This window comes from Capra hircus, chromosome 22 (genome assembly GCF_001704415.2).
Source record: "Capra hircus breed San Clemente chromosome 22, ASM170441v1, whole genome shotgun sequence".
Classification (NCBI taxonomy): Eukaryota; Metazoa; Chordata; class Mammalia; order Artiodactyla; family Bovidae; genus Capra; species Capra hircus.
This window is the reverse complement of record NC_030829.1, coordinates 48,853,641-48,877,179: the sequence shown is the minus strand read 5'-3', so window position 1 is coordinate 48,877,179 and position 23,539 is coordinate 48,853,641. Positions and strand designations below refer to the sequence as shown.

At 52.2% G+C, this 23,539-nt stretch overlaps 1 protein-coding gene across 4 annotated transcripts in view; it reads right to left on the bottom strand.

The window, feature by feature from the left end:
- POC1A (POC1 centriolar protein A) overlaps window positions 1-23,539 on the bottom strand; it is a 102,067-nt gene that overhangs the window by 18,649 nt on the left and 59,879 nt on the right. For all 4 annotated transcript variants that reach the window (XM_018038440.1, XM_005695888.3, XM_018038439.1 and 1 more), the window contains 2 exons: window positions 22,789-22,887; window positions 28-171 (listed from right to left, as the gene is read on the bottom strand). In XM_018038440.1, the coding sequence (XP_017893929.1) occupies window positions 28-171; window positions 22,789-22,887 (243 nt within the window). The remainder of the gene's footprint in view (window positions 1-27; window positions 172-22,788; window positions 22,888-23,539) is intronic.

The window sequence follows — 23,539 nt, the reverse complement described above, 5'->3', positions numbered from 1 at the left end:
GATGGGGGGAGTCACGTCACAGCCTACCTGGGTGAGGACGTCCAACTGGCCCACGATGTGCTCCAGCGTGCTGGTCAGCGACTGGGGCATGCTCACCGGCTCCTGGGATTGGCTCTGCATCGACTCCTGACTTCTGCCCCTGCCTGGCGGGACGAGGGGGTCCACTTCTGGCTGAAGACGATGAAAGGAAAGAGAGCCCTTTAGTCTTGAGGAAACAATGAGGAAAAGAAGAGCCCCTCAAAGGATCAAGGGGAAAATCACCAGCAAACTTGAGAAGACAAGTTCCAAATGTTGGTGAGCAAGGGCGGGACTCCACCTCTGGGCCCTCCTTTCCAAGTGGAGACTGAGAGCAAGAAGCGGAATCAAAGTAATTGGCAGTCCAGGCTGCAGGGCCCTGAGAGGGATATCAGGTTGGGCTCTTCAAGGTCCTCAAGAGAGGCCATGGGCTGCCAGCTATTTACAAGACCTGTAACCTTCAGTGTGACGCCTCTCAGAGTCCAGGGCCCCTGAAGTCTATGCTGGACCCTGAAGTCACCCTTCCTCCTAGTTAGCCCAACAACCACTCCCCACCCCAGGGATGGGATGGCCCAGAACTAAGGGAAGGGTCCGGCCCTGCCCTGGCACAGATCCCCTGGGGAGACAGATTCTATGTGAAAGTGCTAGCGGAGTCAGCATCCACAGGACAGGTGCCCCATGCTGCTTCAGAGAAGACTCCAGGAACCTGAAGGACTTGGCGCTCCTGTCTAAGATCCTCAGTCCCCAAATGCAGAAGCCATCCTCCCCTGCCACCACCGTCACTGGACAAGTGATTTCCTAAATGGACTAATCTAGTCCAATGCGTAGCTCCCCAAAGTTAGGCACTGCCCTACACACAAAGGCTTTTCCAGATCCCGGAAGCATCGTGCACGTGTGCAGCAGAGCAGGATGCTGGGAACCACCTGGTTCCCAAGGACATAGTGGCAGATGCCTCAGGAAGATACAATTCCTCTATGGACTTGTTCCCTGTGGGAATGACATGCTCAGCGAGGCTGACACTCCGCAGTGTCAGTTTTGAGGCCAGCCCCAAACCCCAGTAACTCGTAAATGCAGCCACCCTTAGGACTCCATGTTTTCAACCACAATCTGACTGACAGACATTCAAAATGTTACATGTCATTCTTTGGCTTCTGCCAGTCCTCCGGGGCTCTCCACAGGCTCTGAGAGAAAATTCAAGCCCCATGACAGGGGACCCTGCTCTAGCCTGCCTCCCTCCCCAGCACTGCTCCCACCTCTGCCCTCTGTGCCCAGCTCCCAGGGTCCCCTCATCCACCCTTTCTTTCCCCTGCTCCAAGCATCCTGATCCTCCACTCACCCTGCAACCTCTCATCCCCAACCAGAAGCTCCTCTGTGCTCCTGCACACCTGGACCTGCCCTACCCCTACCCTGCTCCTCCAGCCACTGCATCTCCAGAGACAGGACACATGAGCGGGAAGAATCAAAGCCAGACCGCCCACCACCCGCCCACGTGTCCGTGTCTCTCCCTGTCTCCTGCCTGCACGCATCACTCCTCTCCCTTCTAAACCCAGGACACATCACTGGGCTCAAAGCCTGTCAACTCCCCAAACACAACAGAGCCCAGGGCACTCCAGCCAGCACTACCCCATCCTTCACAGCCATGGCCACTGCAGAATACCAGCTACGACTGCGGCTCTCCTAGGATCAGCAGCCAGCGGGCATCTCATCTGGGCTGGCCCATCTCTGAGACAAATCCAGTGGCTCTGCGCTGGGCATGCTCCCCTGGACAGGCCTCAGCATCCTTGAAAAACAGTCCGCCCAGAAGACAAGTACCGACCAGCAAAGAAGGGCAGCTCAGCACATGGCCCCTACCTGCATATTTCCCTTTATTAGGAAAGTGTTCTAATCTCATAGCTAACAAACTCTCAAGTACACGTCAATTTGGACTTGGGAAAATGCAGGCCCCACTGCTTAAGGAGAACTTGAATGTAAGACACAAACCTGAGGAGCATAACTGAAAACAGGGGCAGTGCCACATCCACACGCCTGCTGTCTGCTGTGGCCACTGTTAAGACCTTGGCCCGTGGGGCCTAGGGGTCTTCCAGTCCTCTACTAGTTGTTACACTTCAGCTCTCAAAGCCCATCCATCCCAAAGGGAAATGCTTCAGAAGCCTGGACTGGTCTTCCCCACAGCGGCCCCCAGACCCAGGCAGTTCTGTTGGGAGACAGAGCAGAGTGCAGCAGGAAGAGCAGGGACTCAGACAGCCCCTGGCCGGCATCTGAGCTCTACCCCTGACAGGCTAGGTGGCCTGGGCAAGAGTTTTAGTCCCTCTTAGGGCCTCCACTTCCTCATCTGTAAAATGGGGGTGACAACTGGGCCTGCACTTCCAAGGGTTGGACTGTGAGGAACGCTTATCTACGAATCACCCACAGGGAGGAGCCTATGCCCACTGCTTCCAAAGAACCCCGTTTCAGACATGCACGCTCTTCCTTCTGTCACTGAGTCCCCCTGGCTCCCTCAGGAAAGGCCACCAGAGGCAGGATGGGAACATGGCAGCCCTCTGTCCTGACATCCAGTGTCCTCAAGGAGTGACCAGTTGGGCGCTACCTGCTGCCTGGGAAGGACGGGATGGAAATTCTGAGTGTTTCTGCAAAATGGCTCAGAAACAGACAGTGCCAAGCCAAGCCTCTGGAGGCAGGGGTGGGGATGAGTGCCACTGACTTCAGCAACAGGAACCCTCCTTCTGAGCCCAAGCCAAGCCACTCCAAAGGAAGACTGAGGACAGCAGCCACATGCCCCAAACAGGGCAGCGGCCTCAGGAAGAGAGGCTGCAGGAACCTGAGCTCAGACAGGAAGTAACTGCCAGAAGGTACCCAGCCTCCAGCCTTGCTCACAAGTCCAGGGTTCTGCCTGCCCTGGGCTGTCCCTCCAGCCACACCATTTGCTCTTGCTCTTGCTTTCACCAGGACTACAGACATTACAGCGCTTACCACACTGCCAGTCCGGCACATAAAGGACTCTGCTGGGGTTTACTTGTCGCCCATGAGCCAGCATTGTAGAGGCCACTTAACTTAATCCCTACAGTGACCCTTCACAGCAGGCATCACTGGCCTTCACTTTCAGATGGGGAAGCAGAATCACGGAGGTTAAATAACTTATTCTAATACAGGAAATTACAGCTAGGATCTAAACTCAAAGTATAGGCAGTTCCTGACAGGAAGCAGCCTCTGACAGGGGACATCACCTGTGGATTTGCTTCCACATGCCCAGGGCCTCTCTTCCATCCTCATGGAGGCTCCCAGCTCCCGGTTCTAATATTTTTTACGTCATTCCCCAGCCCCACCTGCCCTGGAATGCTTGCATGGCAGAGCTGAACACAGAGCCGGCAGGCCCTCCACACACACTCGATGACACCTCAAAGAGCCACCATGACAACATTCCTGTGGAACGACACCTCCCCGCAAGGCAAAGGGCCAGCAGTCCCGCCCCACATAGCTGCTCACCTGCACTCGAGCACTTTGCAGATGTGGCATTCCTCAAGAGCTCGGCAAGTAAGTGACAAAGCAGAGATAAGAAGAGGATGGGCGAGAGTAGGGAGAGGCGCACATGACAGGCTGTGGGTAATGACAGTGACGTGACATCAAGAGCAGTGCTTAAGGGGTTGTCTGTTCAGCATCAAAGGCTACTAGGGGCCCTGCCTGGCGGTCCTCAGCTAGGTCTATCACAAGTAAAATTTTAACAGCATTCAGTTCAGTTCAGTCGCTCAGTCGTGTCCAAATCTTTGCAACCCCATAAATGGCAGCACGCCAGGCCTCCCTGTCCATCACCAACTCCCAGAGTTCACTCAGACTTGCGTCTATCGAGTCAGTGATGCCATCCAGCCATCTCATCCTCTGTTGTCCCCTTCTCCTCCTGACCCCAATCCCTCCCAGCATCAGAGTCTTTTCCAATGAGTCAACTCTTCGCGTGAGGTGGCCAAAGTATTGGAGTTTCAGCTTTAGCATCATTCCTTCCAAAGAAATCCCAGGGTTGATCTCCTTCAGAATGGACTGGTTGGATCTCCTTGCAGTCCAAGGGACTCTCAAGAGTCTTCTCCAACACCACAGTTCAAAAGCATCAATTCTTCGGCGCTCAGCTTTCTTTACAGTCCAACTCTCACATCCATATATGACCACTGGAAAAATCATAGCCTTGACTAGATGGACCTTTGTTGGCAAAGTAATGTCTCTGCTTTCCAATATGCTACACATACATATGTAGGGAGCTGCACCAAGTCAACAACTTTTCCTCTTACCAAATAAAAACATCTTAACATTACAAGAAAAAAAAAGGTGAAACTCAGAATTATGCTGTTGTTCAGTGGCTAAGTCGTGTCCGACTCTTTGTGACCCCATGGACTGCAGCATGCCAGACTTCCCTGTACTCCACTATTTCCCAGAGTTTGCACAAACTCATGTTCATGGAATCAATGATGCTACTGAACCATCTCATGCTCAAATATATGAGTCAATCTAACTTTGTGGAAATCTCACTTGGGCTCTGCGGGTGTCCCAACCCTGGCGCAGGATCCTGGGCTCTCACAGTAAGCTGACCTGCTTGCCTCAGTTTCTGTTGCTGCCAGCCTGTCATATGCTACCAGGAGCTCAGCACTACACACAGTAGGAACTGCATAATATCTGTGGTTGCTGTCAGCCACTCAAATACACAGGTAAGCAACCCATGTATCTTCATTATAAAACCAAGTTAAGAGCAGGGCCTGCAGGGCCTTCCTAGACAAGAAGTCAAGCCATCAGGGTAACTTCTTGACTGTTCTCTGCACTGACTACTCTGGTCTCACGTTTCCATCATCATCAAGAAGCAGACGTGGATAACGAGCTCCCGCCCAAGATAACCCCATCCTAACAAGAAAGAGACAGACAATCGAAAAGGGTCTGAACTTACCTCTGGAGAAGGGAATGGCAACCCACTCCAGTATTCCTACCTGCACAATTCCATGGACAGAAGAGCCTGGTGGGCTACATTCATGGGGTCGGAAAGAGCTGGACATGACTGACAGTTCAGTTCAGTCACTCCGTCGTGTCTGACTCTTTGCGACCCCATGGACTGCAGCACGCCAGGCCTCCCTGTCCATCACCAACTACCGAAGCTTGCTCAAACTCATCTCCTTCGAGTCGGTGATGCCATCCAACCTTCTCATCCTCTGTTGTCCCCTTCTCCTCCTGCCTGCAATCTTTCCCAGCATAATGAGTAAGTTCTTTGCATCAGATGGCCAAAGTTTTGGAGTTTCAGCTTCAGCATCAGTCCTTCCAATGAACACCCAGGACTGATCTCCTTTAGGTTGGATCTCCCTGCAGTCCAAGGGACTCTCAAGAGTCTTCTCCAACACCACAGTTCAAAAGCATCAATTCCTTGGCACTCAGCTTTCTTTATAGTCCAACTTTTACGACTGACAGTTAACTTATCTTAAATCAGAGTGTTGAGATCACAGAGCAAACAACTAGCCTGGAATGTAAGTAAAGGCAGACTCTTCCAAGAAAAACAGGAAGTGAGCATCGGACACCTCCGGCAAAGCCTGCAAAAGTGGGACACCGAGTGCCATCAAGTTCCATGTTGCAGCCGCAAGGCGGAGGCCGGTGGAGGGGAGAGCCCGGGATGAGGGGAGCCTACACAGCTCAGAGGGCCTTCCAAAATGGGGAAGGAGCACATCCAGGCTGTACACTGTCACCCCATTTACTTCACTTGAAATGCTGGGCTGGATTAAGCACAATCTGGAATCAAGATTGCCGGGAGAAAGAGCAATAACCTCAGATATGCAGATGACAAAAAGTGAAGAGGAGCTAAAGAGCCTCTTGATGAAAGTGAAAGAGGAGACTGAAAAAGCTGGCTTAAAGCTCAACATTCAGAAAACGAAGATCATGGCATCTGGTCCAATCACTTCATGGCAAATAGATGGGGAAACAGTGGAAACAGTGGCAGATTTTATTTTCTTGGGCTCCAAAAATCACTGCAGATGGTGACTGCAGCCAAGAAATTGAAAGACACTTGCTCTTTGGAAGAAAAGCTATAACCAACCTAGACAGGATATTAAAAAGCAAAGATATTACTTTGCCAACAAAGGTCTGTCTGGTCAAAGCTATGGTTTTTCCAGTGGTCATGTATGGATGTGAGAGTTGGACTATAAGGAAGGCTGAGTGCCGGAGAACTGACGCTTTTGAACTGTGGTGTTGGAGAAGACTCTTGAGAGTCCCTTGAACTGCAAGATCAAACCAGTCCATCCTAAAGGAAATCAGTCCTGATGGAAGGACTGACGCTGAAACTGAAACTGCAATACTTTGGCCACCTGATGCAAAGAACTGACTCACTGGAAAAGACCCTGATGCTAAGAAAGACTGAAGGTAAGAGAACAGGATGACAGAGGATGAGATGGTTGGATGGCATCACCGACTTGATAGACATGAGTCTGAACAAGCTCCAGGAGTTGGTGATGGACAGGAAAGCCTGGAGTGCTGCAATCCATGAGGTCGCAAAGAGTCAGACAAGACTGAGTGACTGAACTGACTAATTGAACTGAATGGTCTTCTCCACAGACCTCCACTGGGCATTCATTAGAAAGATGGGGTGGGAAGGGTGGGGTGCAGGGATGGAAGAAGACCATCCTTGAGGGTGCAGGCCTGGAGGAGGAGAGTAGTCACAGAAAAGGCACGAAGCCCCACCAAGATCCTTGTCACCTGTGGAACACAACTCTTAACCTATGAGAAGAGCAAAAAGAGATAAAACCCTTGATTCCTGCGGGAAAGGCAGGAAACCATCCTGAGAGATCACTGAGGTCTTCAAAGGCTGAGGGAGGGGCAGCACTGCTGAGAATGCCCTACTCCTGAGACCCATGGACACGGAGCCTAAGCCTGAAGCTGGCCCAGGACACAGAGAATCCCTCCAACAAAGCTAGCGAGCAACAGGCAACAAGCAGTAACAGCCTACTGCCAGGGCTGGGACAAGACCACGGACACAGACACTCTCTGAGGGGCAGACCCCCAGGCTAGACTGAAAGCTTGGGGTGAAGCAGGAACACTGAGAAAAATTCTCCAACACCCAGACCTCACCCTAAATGCAAGGTAATGCTAAACTAAGCTCAACTCCTGGTAAGACTATTTACGTCAGCCTCTGCCATCCTCAACATGTTGACTGGCATTCAATAAAAAATTATGAGACACTCAAAACGGCAAAGAAGTGACTTCCCTGGTGCTCCAATGGTTAAGACTCTGTGCTCCCAATGCAGGGGCCCAGGTTCAATCCCCGGTCAGGGAACTAGATCCCATATGCCATAACTAAGTTCCAGTGCAGCCAAATAAATAAATACTAAAAAAAAGAAGAAGAAGAAATGACTGTTGATAAATGTAACAACATGGGTGACTGTCAAAATAATTAGGTCGAAAGAAACCAGAGTAAAAGGAATATATATCTGTATGATTTCATTTATATCAAATTCTGAAAAATGGAGAAAGCAGATTAGTAGTTGCCTGGGGCTGGAGGTGGATGGACAGGATTGGCTACGAAGAAGCACAAGGAAATCTGGGAGATGATGGAAATATGCTATAGTAGTATAGAATATTGTAATCACGGCAGTGATTACATAACTACTGAAACTCACAGAATGGTTCGCTTTTAAAAATGGTGAATGTTACCATTTGTATATTAATAAGTCTGACCTAAAAAGATGCAGTTACAACTGAAATGTCCTTGGGACCCCACCAGCCCATCACACGACACTGCGCTTGACGCTACCCATCACTGCCACTCTGCTCTCAAGGTGAAAATCCCTGCCCGGCCAGGGGACACTAGCAGCAGGTGAGACCTAAGGCTGAAGACCACAGGTGAGGTCTGTGAGGGCCACCACTGGTCTGGGGGTGATGGTTTCCAAATGTAGACATCCCTGGTTGTTAGCAGATGTCCCAGGCAGGGTTTCTTAAGCAGCAGCCACCCAGTCTATGGAACTTTGGCCTCAGCTGCTCGGGGTCCACACACAGCTTGCCAGTCACGAGCGAGCGAGGTCTGCATACAGCTGGCTGGAAGCCAGGAGTGGCTGGAGTTTTACCACAAAGATGTCACAAGCTGACCTGACAGAATGGGCCCCTCTGGTTGGGTGGGGTGGTTAATTATTAACATTTGCTCAAGGCTGAAATTTCTCCTTTTCTTCTAATCTCTAACACTGGCCCTTGTCCTCTGCCCAGGCTGCTCCAGAAACAGAAACTCTATAATAGACCAAAGTATCCAGAAACTACTGCCCAAGGCTTGGGTCTGACTAGAGAGGGGAGATAGGAGTGACCTGGGTGGGCTCACTGGTACCCTCCTAGTACAAACCCTGAGTGCAAAGCTGGAAGAAATGGACAGACACACACACCATGGTTAAATCTCTTCAACCTAATCTCTCATCCAACTGCTCATCACATAGTCTGTCAAGCAAGGGTATAGACTCACACACACAGACATTTCTTGGTTTTCACCTCATGCCTTTGGCTTTGACACTTGGCCCCACGGAAAGTTAACAGTCATCCAGTCTGCCTGTCTCCCTGTCTGCTAAACCTGGCCTTGGCGAGGGGAGCAGGGGACAGAGCCGAGCTCACTCGGGCTCCCCTCAGCTCCGGCTTCTCCAGTGGAAACAGGCACAGCTGTTTTCTCAAGTCAAAGCTCAAAAGAAAGCTGGTACTGTGTCCCCACACATATTTGTGGACTAGACCTACTACAGTCTTGTCTGCCCTATAATTCAGGGTTCCGGCCTGGAGTCCAACAAGAAAGGAAACTTCTGGTTCTAAACATAGCCCTGAACCCAAGAGGAATTCTGGCTTCTTAAAATCATCTAATTGTTCTGCAGTCTTGCCAATGTTCTTTCAAGCCAGCCCAAGCACGAGCACTGAGTTTGGTTGCCGCTGCTGGCTTCTGTGTCGGGTACGAGCATGCAGGGTGCCGCTTCGAGTTCTCCACACCAGACTCCCAAGAGGGCGGGGCCTTGGGTCTTCTGTGCACTGAGTGAGCCAAGAGGCCCAGCGACAAGGGGGCTGGACGACATCCTCTGAACCTAATCAGACTCTAAAAAATGACAGATCCCAACTCAGTGTAAGAGCCACCTTGTGACCCCAAGCTCCCACCAATGGGAAGCAGACAGGGAGTCCTCTGAACTAAGAATCTGTGACCTGTGAAGAGGTCGCAGGATGGGTCTAACATGGAGGACGAGGGATCCACATGCCTGACCCACACCTCCTCACTCAGAACCGGTGCTGTCCAAATGGCAGGACAGCAGGCGGCTTGGCCCACTTTCACACCTCACAGTCCCCTCCTGAGACACCCTCTGAGGCAAAGACCATGCCGCCTCAGTCCTCCTATTACCCCTGCATGGGTCAAGTGCCTCCCTGGCATGCGGGAGATGTTAAATGTACAACCAGGGAACCCGCTTCTTCTCAGTCAGGCCCAAAGCAAAACTGAGGCCCCCACCCCCACTATGTCAGCCACTCCTGGGCTCAAAGCCAGACATCTCCTGCTGACTCCCCAGCCGCGCTGTCCAAGGGTTTCCAAGTATCTCCCCCTACACAAGAGGGCTGGTTTATGAAGCCAAATGTCTCAAAGGTATGAAAGGAGGGCCTCGGTTATACACAGGAAACGGAAAGGCATTCCAATGTCCAGATATGCCTCCAGCAGCAAAAAGTAGGACTGTCCTACTGAACTGACCCATGAGAGAAGCTGCGGGGAGAAGGGAGCGAGGATGAAACGGGGAGAGAGAGGCTAAGTGACTGCAAACTGGTAGCCGCAGCCAGGAAGCAAGCAGACCATCGTGCAGGGAGAACGCGCCTGTGTGCAGGGGAGATCCTGGCCCTCTCCTGGTCCCAAGGCTGGAGGAGACCAATCAGGCCTCCGAGGCAGAAACCCCCAGGTCATCACACCTGGTACAGCCAGAATCCCACACTGCCAGGTAGCAAGGCAGAGCCCAAGGTCAGGGACACAAATGATAAGGAAGAGGGCGGGGCAGGCCGTGGGGTCCTCCACGCAGCCCAGGGAAGTGCCAGGAGGGCGCTATGAGTAGAGCACCTGCTGCCAGTCTGCCCGGAGTTCCCGGAGCAGGCGCACCTCTGGAGCACTCTGAGAACCAACATCGAGAAGCAGACAACGCCACTGTGCGGTGCCCAGGGGGTGACCGACACCTTTGCAGGAGTGCTCTCTGAACATGACCTGCTTCCTGTGGGGCCAGTTTTTCGCTCAGTTCACCTCCGGCTGGGTGCAGAGTCCCTACAGTTGCTACCTCCACCACGAACACCTGAACCGAGACACCCTGGGTGGGAAATCAAGGCTTCCGATAAAGCTCAAGCATCAAAGGCAGTTTTTGTTTTTTAAACTGCTCTAATTTTAGACTTAGAGAAAAGTTGCAAGAAATAGTACAGAAAATTTCCATATATCCCTCCCCCAGTGTTAACATCTTACATAATCATTAGTACAATGGTCACACCAGGAAGTGAACACGGAGACAATTCCATTATCCAAACCAAGGAAGGGCTCCACTCAGGCTTCACCAGTTTACCTATTAATATCCTTGAATCCTGACGTTCCAGAACCCTATCCAGCATCTCCCTCCACATTTAGTTTTTTCTCCTTAGTCTCCTGCAATCTATCCAGTTCCTCAGCTTTCCCTTCTTTTCCATGACACTGACACTTTAGAAAGATTACTGGTCAGTTACGTTGTCAAACACCCCTCAGTTTTGGTCTGTCTGATGTCTTCTCACAGCTGGAATGAGGTTATGCATTTTCGACAAGAGCACCACAAAAGTCATGTGTATGACATCACAGGGCTCATGGGGACAGGTCTTCTGTATGAGCGACACTGACCTCGATCAGTGGTGACGCTGACCCCGCTGCCCGGTTTCTCCAGTGCAAAGCTGTGTCTTTCCCTGTGCAGGCAGTCAAGGGGGACTGCGGCTTTTTAAACAGGAACGTGTGGCTGTCACTACGCACTGTGTGTGTCAGCCCAGCTTCTGATGGCTGCAGCTGCCCAGCAGATGAGAGGCATCTAATGAAGATGAGCAGCAGAGCCGACGTCTCTGGAAGACGCCGAAGCTCTCGGTGACAAAGAGGAACAGTAGCAGTTTATTTATAGATCCACTTGAAGACAGCTCATTGTAACTACTGGAGTTGAATGTTTAAAACCTCGGGAACAAAGACTGGCTATTTTAAACTCTCCTTGCACTTGGTTCAATGGAGAGAGAGTTAGAGACACTGATCGTCCCCAGGCACCACTCCCACCATTCGGTAATTCATATTTTGTGCAGCTTCTCAGGACGTGAGCAAAGCCTGTGAGACAGATAGCCAGGACTGGCCCTGCCTGCCCAGCAGGGGCTGTGGGCCTCCAATGAGCCAAAGCCCTCACCCTGGTGCTGCCTAGGGAGGAGCCATGGGAGGTGGCCTCCTCCCAACCTGGGGTCTCACAGCCCTCCTTTCCTGGAAAATGAAGTTGCACACAGCTATTGTGAATCAAGGCTACAGCACCTCTCCACCTCCCTCCCCCTGCAGGCTGCGAAGGGGGACAGCGCACCCCAGTGGATGCCTGCCCTAGGACAGCTGGTGGTGGCAGGCCCACCTGCGCTGATGCACGGCGGGGGACGGGGGGGGGGGGGGGGTGCGGGCGGGAGGGTGGCGCTGGGGACAAGGGCTTCCCAGAGCTCAGAGCACACAACTGTCCATGACAGTGGAGCCCCGAGGCCGGCCTGGCCTGGCCCACCTGCAGCTCTGAGCTAGGAGCACTGAGCCTCTCCACGTCCCAGGACCACGCTGGGAGGGAAGATGTGGGGTTTCTCAAAGACTCCCACATCCTTCTTTGAACAAACAGCACAAAACAACGTTCTTGACCCAATGAAGAAAAATGTGAATATGCACTAGGCACCTGATATTAAGGAATTATTCATTTTGTTGGATGTGGTAAGAGCTTCAGTTATTTAATCAAAAAGAAGTCTTTATTTAGGGTAAAATAAAATAGCTGGATTAAACAAAAATATTTCAATTCTTTTAAAAACTGTGGGAGGAGACAAAAAACAAGGTTGGCAAAACGCTGGAGTGAGGTAACAGGTACATGGCGGGGTTCACTATATTATATTCTTTTTGTGCTAGCTTAGTAATTTCCACAAAAGGTTTTTTTTGGAGGTTAAAAAAAAAAGCTTCCAAGTGACAGGAATGAGTTGTGGAGCCGAAGCCAAGCAAGTGGGACCCCAGGAGGAAGGTGAGGTACAAGATCACTCCCACTCTGGTGTCCTGACACTTTTAAGCACAGGAGGCAAATCTGGCTAAATCTACAAACATCCAGGATAGCCTTTGGCACAGCCATAGAGAAAGCCCCAACTGCACCAACAGCATTCAGTGAACCCTGCAGCAGTGTCCAGAACTTCAAAGAAACTAATTTTAAGATAATCTCCATGGAAACCATCTATTCTGATTTTTTTCCATGGTAACCAATGAGAACATAAACATAAGCATTATTCAACACCCTTATACCACACGGGCCATGCTGCCATCCAATCTGGAAAATATAAGCTGCAAAGGGCTTTTTTCCATTGAAAATGAAAAGGAATGAAAGACTAAAACTTATAGTCCAAACATGCGGATTCTCCCACCCTCCACGACCCACACCACCCCATGCCACCTAACCCTAAGCTGACAAACCAGGCCAACAAGTGGTTTCCTTCCTTTAGCCTGGGACCATCAAATGTGCCAAAAGCCCAGAGCCAGAGCCTGCCTCCAGCCTCACACACTCCACCCATGCTGCCCACAGACAGCAGGCATGTGTCCACTGAACTCAGGTTTCCTGTTCCAGAGGCATGCTGGGCACCACGTGGATACAGAGGAAAAAGTTAGGCCTGCAAATAACCGACTGCAGCAGAGAGGGGCTGCTCTCGTAAGCAGTGCTCTGGGTGAGCAGAGCAGGAAGAGTTTGCAGCCTTCCTTCTGGGAAGGCTGCATGGAAGAGGTGCCATCTGGAAAGAGACTGAAAGGATGAACGCAGCTCTGCTGGGGAACAGAGAGGGTGGGGCCGAAGAACCACAGTCAGATGTGAGCAACTGAGTCTATCATTTCTTCCATTTTCAGGTTTCTGAGTTTGAAAGCTCCAGGGAAAAAGGAAGCAAGGGGGGGAAGGGTGAAAGAAGGCAGGCAGGCCGTGGCTCCAGATGCCAGCGGCCTCAGGTCTTGCCCACCCTCCCTGCTTTGTGTGCATGGCCTCTGCTGGCTTTCTGTGGAGAGGAGGCTTGTCGACATCGCCTAACCAGGCTGTGGGTGCTCATCAGCACTGCCACCAAAATGGCAGCATCACAGCAGCAGCCCCACAGGTGAAACAGAACACCCAAGGCATGGGGCCTGTGCCTGCCCGGGACCTTTTAACCTCAGAGCAAAGCGCCACAATGTCAAGGACCCACTGTCCTGCGATTTGGGCTCACATGTGCAACTGTGGGGGCTTCCCAGGTGGCGCTAGCGGTAAAGAACCTGCGTGCCAATACCAGAGACAAAAGAGACGCAGGTTCCATCCCTGCATCAGGAAGATCACTTGGAGGAGGGCATGGCAACCCACTCCCGCATTCTTGCCTGAAGAATCCCATGGACAGAGGGGCCTGGCGGGCTACAGTCCATAGGGTCACAAAGAGTCGGGAACAGCTGAAGCGACTTAGCACACGCATGCAACTGTGCAATCTCCACTGACCCTGAACCCATGCTTTGGCTGCCAGGGGGAAAGGAAACCCAAAATAGCTCTGAGACCCTTGAAAGAGGTAAGAGAGCTCTCTAAGGTGTGAGCGCACGCCCAGGTTCCTGCACCAGGTGTATTCTGACACACTCAGAGCGGGACACAAGGGCATCCAGGCTTTGACTGGATTCCAGAGTCAAGTTCACCCATCTTCATGGCACTGTGACTGTGTTAATGTGCCTTGCCCTGGATTTCGGAGACTACACCCCCGTTGGTTTAGTCATTAATAGGCCTTCCTTCCTAGGAATTGTGCCTTTCTCCTCTGGATAGGGACTTTGTGACATAGATGGGACTTTTTCAGTGGCAGGAAACTACCATCATCCCCTTGAGAGGGCAGCTGGAGAAGGGAGCCCAGCTTCTGCCCATCCCACCACCCCAGCCTCTGGATGTCACAGCTGTCAAGGCCATTTCAGGGCTTGTTCCTGCTCTCGTTATCTGGAGGCACTTCCCCAAAAGGCTCCACAAAGAAGACCTCCACCTGGGGGTTTAAATGTTGGGCCACAAGCACCGAGGCCATCTCAAGCTCAGGTGGCCGACCAGAGACTCACCCACCAACTTTCCTAAAGGCCCTGCAGGCCCTGGAGGACCAGAGGTGACCTAGGCACCCCCATCTGCAGGGTAAGAGGTGAACACTGAGGACAACGCAGGAGGCAGCTGGCGTGGAGAATGTGGGTTCAAGCACTGATGACTGGACTGACGCAGCGGCACGAGGGGCCAGGACAGGAGCCCACAGAGGATGACGGGCTCAGCATAAGCTCAGAGGGTTGCCTGGGGTCCCACCCCCCCTCTAACTGACCGGTAATAAAACCCCACATCTGCCTGCTCAGTTCTCAACAGAGCCCCGCAGGTTTAAAGAGTGCCTTTAGGTCTAAAGAGACCACAGGGCAACACTGGGATTTCTTCTAACATGGCACAAAGACCAGAACCAACTACACCTCTTTCCAAATTGGGCTGAAGGGGCCCCAATTCTCCAGGCGCCTCTCCCAAGTCGTAGAAACTTCCTAAGATGGACAAAGGTTCTCTCCTTCCAGCCATCTCCCTGCCCAGCATGCCAGGGTCTCAATCTATTGGTTTCCAGCAGCATCAGCATCATCAGAAATTTGTTAGAAATGCAAATTCCCTTACTGAATCAGACACTCTAGGGAGGGGACAAGGTGAATTTTAAGCCCTCAGGGAAACTCTGATACATACCAAAGTTTGAGAACCACCACAAGAGGCTTGCTGCAGTAAATGTCAAATGTTAAAAGGCTTGTCTCCTCACTACAGGGCCAGGAAGCCAAGCAACTTCTCCCAATGCACTTCCACAAAATCCTTCTCCTGCTTGTGAAAAACAACCTGTCCCTTCTGGGAAGCATAGTAATTATTTAACGTGTGCCTGGCGGCAGCCCTGACCCACCTCCCAGTCAGTCAGTGCAGCCTTTGGAAGGAAAAGGAGGGGGGATCCTGCCTGCTTCCCAGAACTGGACACAGCGGGTCGGAGGGAAGGGTGCTGGCCTCAGGGAGCTCTCTGCTGCGTGTATCGGGATCTCTGGTGCTCCTAGACAGTGCACAGTCATGGCACCCATCAGCCACTGTCCAAAGCAGGGAACTTTCTTTAAAAATTGTAGCTTGGGGACTTCCCTGGTGGTACAGTGGATCAGAATCCACCTGCCATTGCAGGAGACATGGGTTTGATCCCTCATGCAGGAAGATTCCACATGCCACGGAGCAACTTAAAGCACAGGAGACACAGCTACTGAGCCTGCTTGCTGCGAGCCCGTGCTCCACAACCAGAGAAGCCATCGCAATGCAGAGAATGGAGAGTGGCCCCCGCTCTCCACAACCAGAGAAGAGCCCGGGGAACAGCAAAGACCCAGTGAAGCCCAAAACAAGTTAATTAGAGTCTGGGGGCTGCCCTGGTGGCTCAGATGGTAAAGAAATCTGTCTGCAGTGTGGGAGATCTGGGTCGATCTCTGGGTAAGGAGGATCCCCTGGAGAAGGGAATGGCAACCCACTCCAGTATTGTTGCCTAGAAAATTCCATAGACAGAGGAGCCTGGTGGGCTACACTCCGTGGAGTTGCAAAGAGTTAGACATGACTACTGGAAAAAGACAGAACAAACACTGAGCTTCTTTATTTCTAGGATCCTCTGGCTTCTCAAGGAAACTAAGAAACCTGGAGCACTTTCTAGGACTTCCACTCAGGTAAAGGTGGGGGAACATGCAATCCCAGTGTGGAGTGAGGCATCTTGTGTGAGGGCCTGTCACCAGAGTCAGCAAAGGCTGCTGCAGCTGCCCCGCCCCACCCCCACCCCACCGGATGGTCTTCTGCAGAGTGAGCTCGCAAAATGGAACATGCCCGAAGGAGTAATGTAGGCCGGTGGGGAGAAATCAGGATACAGAGACTCCAGATGACCTGCCTGAGGTCACAGAAGCGGCCTCAGCCTTGGCTGGGGACAGGACACAGGGGCAGTACTGCCAGCCAAGCTCTTAAAGGGACTCCCAGAGTCAGACGTTTCCAGCATCACCCCCCTCCCCAGCAGGGCTGCCTAAGAATCTTTCCCCGGCACCCATCCTAGTAAGAGTGCTGTACTCACCCCAGGAAGCGCCTGGCCAGCCAGGTCTCTGGTTGTCCTATACGGTGCCCAGCCCATCTCAGGTGATCTGGAGATGCCTCTCAGAAGAGGAACCTTGGGGTCTTAGAGTGGGTGATAACAGGGATGGGCAGTGGGAAGTCAACTTTCACCGAGGGTGATGGGCATGCAGACACCAGAGGCCCCAGGGGAACTGCCAGGGGTCAACAAGCACATACACACAAGAGTGACAGGGGGCTGTGTTTCTGAGTCACCAGTCTGTCCTGCGCAGGGCTCGGCTATCTGGCCCGGAGGCTGAGGAAGACAGGATGCTTTTGCCCCTTTAAGAAATGGGGAGAATACCTCTTGCTTATTTCCAATTAAGAGTCTCTCAATTTTCCTAACAGAAAGGCTGAGACCTAGGGACACAGGCTTCATCCGGGCCTGGGTTGCTCACCAGCAGGTGCCCTTAGGGCTCAGGTTTCTCCTCTGTGCAGCACCAGGGGTGGGAACGAATTATGCCACAGGAGTCACACAGAGATGGCCTATCCACTAAGTCCCAGGAAACATGAAAACAAAGTCTAGACCCTGCCAGGCCCAACAATGGCCAAACCAGGCAAGAAGGCGCTGGGAGGGCTGGGGAGGCTCTGCTTTCCTGTGCCTCTCACCGGGCTCTCGATGCCTGTGTGCCTGGCACTCTCTGACTGCTTGAGGATCAGAGATTGGGCACTTTCAGGGTGGCATGGCCTTAGACAACTGCTTGAGGATCTGCTGCCAAGAACCCCCTTTAATAGCTTGAAATTCTGAGCCAGAATTGGCCTCAAGTAGAGAAAGGAGAGGCTCTTCTCTAAGACATATAAACTTGGGGTTCACATCTGCTCTAATTACTCACAATGCCCCATCTACAGATCCATACTTCTCTTCACAATGAAAAGTGAATGCTGACCACAAATGTGTGTTCTCACCAAGAGACCCAAGTCTCCCAACTTCCCGAGCAAGAATGCAAATCTATGAGACAGGTGGAGATGGGTCCCTTCCCTACCTTGATCTGATGACTCCTCAGGCCAGGGCCCTGCGTGAGAACCCAGATCTTGAGCAAACACCACCCAGGACTCCCAGATCCTCAGCATGGGACAAGATCCAGTGCCAGGGCTCTCTGGGCCAGGAATCAGGGCCCAAGACCCCTTAAGTCAAGCCCAGTCTGCAAACAAAAACTGTGGGAACTAAAGTAGGGGTACAGGGGGTGTCAGGGGCTCCATGGACCAAAGGAACTAAGAAGAAGAAATGGACCACCCTGAGTGAAGGCTGAGGCCTTGGACAGACAGCCTCGGCTAACCTGGCCTCCTCTTCCTGGGGACAGAAGAGGAGGGCTAAGGTTCGGGGGGTCCTAGGCACTGTGCCCCAAGGAGTTGAGGGGGCAAGGGGGAAAGGAGGGCTGCTTCCTCCCAGCTCATAGATTTGCTTTCATGTGTGGGAGCAGAGAGGACTCAGGCTACTCATCAGGATGTATAACTGACACCTGCAAGAGTCTGGAAGCCACACCAGCCCTCACAGGGACAGCCTGCTGAGCAGAGTCAACCTCCAAGATGACCTGGTCAGAAGCGCCCCAGGCCCTGGCTTGCTGTCCCTCATCACAGCAGGGGCAGGGGGCTTGTCTAGTTCTGTCAGACAGAGGAAGGAAAAGGAACATTCTAAAAATAGAAAAAAGGAAAACAAAATTTAAAAATAGAGCTTGGTGAGCACTTGCCATGTGCTAGGCATGGTTTCAAGTGCCTGCTCGATGGGTAACACCTCATGCGATCTCACAGAGGAGGAGGAGTCCGCATCTTCCCGCCTGAGCTGAGTGGAGAAAAGCCCTTGGCCCGAGACCTCAAGGTTCTCTCAACTGGAGGGCAGCCAGCTCAGAGAACTCAGGAAGTGGTTTTCTAGTTTTACTGAATTACCTAGAATTTGGCCTTCTTAACCTCCCGCCCCACCCAGCACAACCTTCCTTCCTAATTGCACAACAGGCTCTCAGATGTTTGGAGGAAGGCAAGAGTAAGATTGTTATCAGAATAAATGCATCCTTGCTATGAAGAACGATTTTAGGATGCTTCTGTGGTTGAGGCAGAAGTCAGCTACAGTGGCTGGGACTTGGAGAGCAGGTGCCAAATCCAAGGTCAGCCAAGACACAGTGGTCCACAGCCACAGGGACTGAGCAGAAAACACAGGAGGGAGTGAGAACCCTGAGAGTGAGTGAGAGAGGGCGAGGCAGCCAGGGCTGGGGTAGGAAACAAAGCTCGATACAGTCCCCCGACGACGCCAGTAAAGCCCCTGCCACAGACAGCGTGCAGGGACCCCACAGGCCCCTCTGGAGGCATTCACCTGCCTGAAACCTCCCAACCTTCTTCCACCACGCAGCACGCCACAGGGCAGAACGTGGTGTTTCCTGCCCATTCTCAGCCCAGGGCACGGGCTGCAGTCCTGCCTCTGCAGGCTTCCAAGAAGAGAAAGCTCTTTAGCCACAGTCCCGAGATCCCTTCTCATCACAACTCAGCCAAGAATAGAGGGAAAATGGAACCCATTATTCTCATTCTGAAGGGCTGGGAAATGGCTTTTGCTTTTCAACATGAAATGTGTCTAAAAATAAGCTGTGAATTTCAACCAGAGGTTGAAAATAGCTCCGGCACTGAACAGAGCTCTGTTCACAGTGGGCTCAAGGATGGCCTTCATTCCAAGAGCAAGCGCTGAAGCCACAGCCAGAGCAGGGGTCCAGGCCAGGGGCTGTCACAGGATCACAGGGCCGCCCCTGCCATGGTCTGCCCCTCTGGCTTTAGACTGCCAAACTCTAACAGGCATGTGGTCCAGAATTCAAGATCCAGCACCTGGCCCAATGCGCTTCTAACATCCCCAAATGCCCAGGGGTGACTCATGTGGCATTTGAATCTGAGACCCAGAGTGTAAACAGGGCTGGGGGGGAGAAGGGGGGAGGTGGACATCAGGATCAAGAGCTCCCTGGCACGGCGGTGGTGCTCAAGGCTCTCTGGGAAGCCAAGCCACCAAATCCTCACCAGGCACTACACCTCAGAGCCAGGGAAAGCCTGCAGGCAGGAAGGGCAAGAACACACTTTAAGTGTAGTAAGGAAAATCGAACTGTTAAAGGTCTTTTTCTGCTGTTTACCATCACCCCTGGAGATTCCAAAGTTTGATAAGCCAAACATTTCTACAAAATGGACTTGTGTTAGAAAGCCAGACTAAGAGACCTGGGCCACAGTTGCTTGGTTGGGGGAGAGCCCAGATCTAGCCCATCAAGCAGGATCACAGGCTCCAGAGTTAGTGGCATCCCCAAGCCCCTCCCACCCCCAGCCAGCCCTGCTGCAGAAGCCCCTCTTCTGGGCTCACTCCCAAGGCGGAGTCACTGCAGTGACTCTCAACCAGGAGCAGCGCTGCTCCCCACGGGACACCTGGCAGTGTCTGAAGACATTTCTGACCATTACAACGAGGGGTGGGGGGTGCTACAGGCAAGCCAGTGGGATGCTCCTAAACATCCTACAATGCACAGACAGCCCCCACAGTGAAGATTCATCTGGCCCAAGGGATCAACAGCACCAAGGCAGAGAACCCCTGCATTGCTGGAAGAATGGTATGTGGACAGAGTTAGAGGGGTGGGGGGTGCCTGAGGAGCTGAGACACCCTGGTTGGCCACAGAATCAATTACCAGCACTACCTCAGCGCCTGGGAAGCCCATGGGCCAGAAAGGAAGACTACACTTGTCAGCCTGCCTCCTCACCTCAGGGGAAAACCTAGCCACTGAGCTGCACTATACCAACTAACTCACCTCAGTTTGGGAAGATGAAAAAATTCTGTGTACAGTGTGGTGATGGTTGCCCAACAGTGTGAATGTCCTTAATGCCACTCAACTGTACACTTAAAAATAAGCACAATGGGGGCTTCCCCGGTGACTCAGTGGTAAAGAATTTGCCTGTTAGTGTGGCGAACACAGGTTCAATCCCTAGGTCTGGAAGATCCCACATGCCACGGGACAATTAAGCCTATGCACCATAGTTACTGAGCCTGGGCTCGAGAGTCCAGGGGCCATGACTACTGAAGCCCGTGAGCCTACAGCCTGTGCTGCACAACAAGAGAAGTCCCTGCGATGAGAAGGCCACACACCGCAACTAGAGAAAGTCCTCCAGAAGCGAGAGAGGCCCTATATAGCCCCCAAAATGAAGAAATCTTAAAAAAAAAAAAAAGGCAAAATGGTCCACACGCCACAATGAAGATCAAAGATCCTGCATGCTGTAAGATCCAGCACAGACAAATAAATATACATACATATACTTTTTTTAAAAATAGGCAAAATGATGAATTTTATGTTACATATATAAAACAAACCAAACAAATCCCTCAGCTCTCCTCTTTGGCCTGGGAGTCCTGAGGCCAGAGCTGCCACTGAAAGTGCACGCTGTGGTGTGTGCGTGCGGGCGTGGTATCTCTGGAGGAGGACCTACACGCCAACTCAGGAGTCTCAAAGGGGCCTGTAACAAACGGGGAGAAGAGCCTGAAACAATGACTTTAGGATTAAAAAGTCACGTCACTTTCTGGGTTAGCAGAAGTCACCTACATCAGACATGGGGTCTTGGGAGCCTGCCTGTAGGGGTATTCGGGTCCCACTATGGAAATGGAGGTTTGAGAAGAGTGAGTGTTTTTGGACCACGGAGCCCGGGTGCAGACTCTAGATCCCACACCCCTTTTCTGATTTGAGCCCCATGGGGTAATGCCCACTGGGCAGAGAGCTTGAGGCTAGTTCAGGAACAAATGTTTTCTCTGAGGCCTGCTAATGGTTCGGCCAGACCCTACCCTGCCTTGTCCTGCTGGCTTTCCCAGCCCACACCCTCCATCCTAGATGACTAGGCCCTGCAGCTATGGGAAGCAAGGGTGCCCCATACCCTGTCTCTGGCCCAGACTTAAGGGACATGGGGCAGCTGTCTAAGTTACTTTCCCAAAAGCTACCAGAAAAGGACCATGGGATTCTCCCCTTGCTGCTGATTACTAACCATTCCCAAGAGACAGATAGCAGACCCCTCTCCTGGGATGGGGAAGAGCTTCCAGCCAGCGCTCTACCACCTGCAGTTTCTAGCTTAGTCAGCCCTGCTCGGGGGGGCCAGCATGGTGGGCTCCCAGGACTATACACTGCAGCAGGCGACTACGCCCCAGGTGTCTCAACCGTGAACGAGAACAATCACTCAGAGCACTCATCGTGACGAGGTCAGGAATACACAGGGCACTACACATCAAGGCCTCAACAGGGTGTGGTTCACCATAAATATCCAAGAGACAGGAAGCTGTAGAGGAGGTGGGCATGGACCCCAAGGGATCCCAACCCCACCGGAAAAACCCCCAGTCCAGACAATGCTTTTATAGGTGGAAGATGAAATAGCAGCAAGCAGACCACTGGGCAACCCAGCCACCATTCTCCCAACAAAACCAAAAGCTGAGAACTGGACGCTCCTTTAGCAAATGCGGAGGGAGAACAAAACCTCTGGGCCAAGGGCAACTCTTGGAAGAAAAGCTTTAAACCCCAACCTGGCGTGTTCCTAGAGGGAGTCCCACACATAGGACGGGCCATGGGCAGGGTGGGGCCCTCTGCTGGAGCCAAAGAAAGCCCTGGGATGGACTTAGAGGCTTCCTGGTTCTATTCTGGGCCAACCTTGACTCGCTAGGGGCCTTGGGCAAGCCGCTTCCTGTTGTTCAGGCCAGCTTCTGCATGTGGGAGAGGCCAAGCTGCCACTAAGGTCCAGGCAGGAGAGATTTAAGCAGCCTGCACCAGAGCTTACAATCCGCGTGGCTCCACCTCCTTGGATCACTGTTTATTTCAGCCAAAGCTGAAAATTACCTTCTTCAAAGCGTGAGACCATATCGGTTATCTTTTTTACCCCAAATATTTGTCCAAAAAATATTGTAACTATTGAATATTTTAAATTCAGGAACACTGAAAGCCCTTTTACCAACAAAGGTACTAAAAATGGTTTGTGACTGAGGAACTTCCTTTCCATGGTTTATAATAAAAAGGAAGTGAGAACAGGGCTGGGGCCCTTCCCATTCGTCCTAGCTGTGGCTTCAGGCCCTGCACCCTCTAGGAATCTGACAGTGCGCCCAAGGCTCGGCACCAGAGAGATCCTTCCTCTCCTTAGGCCTCAATCAGCCAGTGGCCTGAACCACAGAAACAATCCCCCAGCAGACGACACGGGGCCTAGGCATCCGGCAGTCTACTCTGACAGCCTCCTCACATCTTAGTTTGTTCACTCCGGATTTGAAACAAAGCACCATAACCACCTAAGAAGTTTCTGGTAAATCACGACATCTTACCAGGGTCTCTTTCCTGGAGCCTGCCTAAGCCTGCAGCGCCCCCACTGTCCCTGAGCCCAGTGCTGTTGACCATGACCCAGTCCACCAGCCACAGGGCTCAGTCAGGATAACGCCTGTCAGGCTACTTACCAGAGTCCCAGAAGAGCTGGCCCGTGTGGCCGGGGGCCTCTGCTTTCTTAGCACTTCTCCATAATCGACGACGTCAAAGTTACTCTTCCAAACCATCACCTGTCGAGACCGACAAGCGCATAGAATCAGGAGGAGAAATACCCCTTACCTATCCTTCACGGAGAAAATGGGCCCAGAGGCTACCGTCAAAGTTCTGGGCCAATGGTGGGACTGTGGTCCCCACCTGGCACCCCACTCATCTCTGGACCTGCCCCACCTCCCTGGAGAGCAGACTTTTTGAACAGGCCCCAAGAGGATCGGGTGCTCCATCAGGGTGGAGAGTCGCCATCACCACTGGGCCTCCGCACTGGCCGCTCCCTGTGCCTGGGGCGTCCCAAGTCCAGGCTCTGTATACCTAGCACATCAGGCTAAATGTCTGCCCTAACACCACCTTCTAAGAGAGGCCTCCCCTGGCCCTCTTGCTAGTTTTGATCATAGCTCTCTATTTCCTTCAAGGCATCACTCAGTAGTTGTTTAAATCTCTGTCCGCTTTCCCATGTTTATCACCTATCTCCCCACCAAAACAGAAGTTCTTTACAGTGGCAGACTGGCCAGCCTCACTGTGAGAAGTGGTTCAGATACAGACTCCAGGCCATACCCCTAGGGTTAAGATCCTGGCTACAGCCCTTACTGTGTGGCTCTAGGCAAGGGACTCAATCTCTCTGTGCCCTGGTTTCCGCATCTGTGAAATGGGGATGAATGGTAGTTCCCA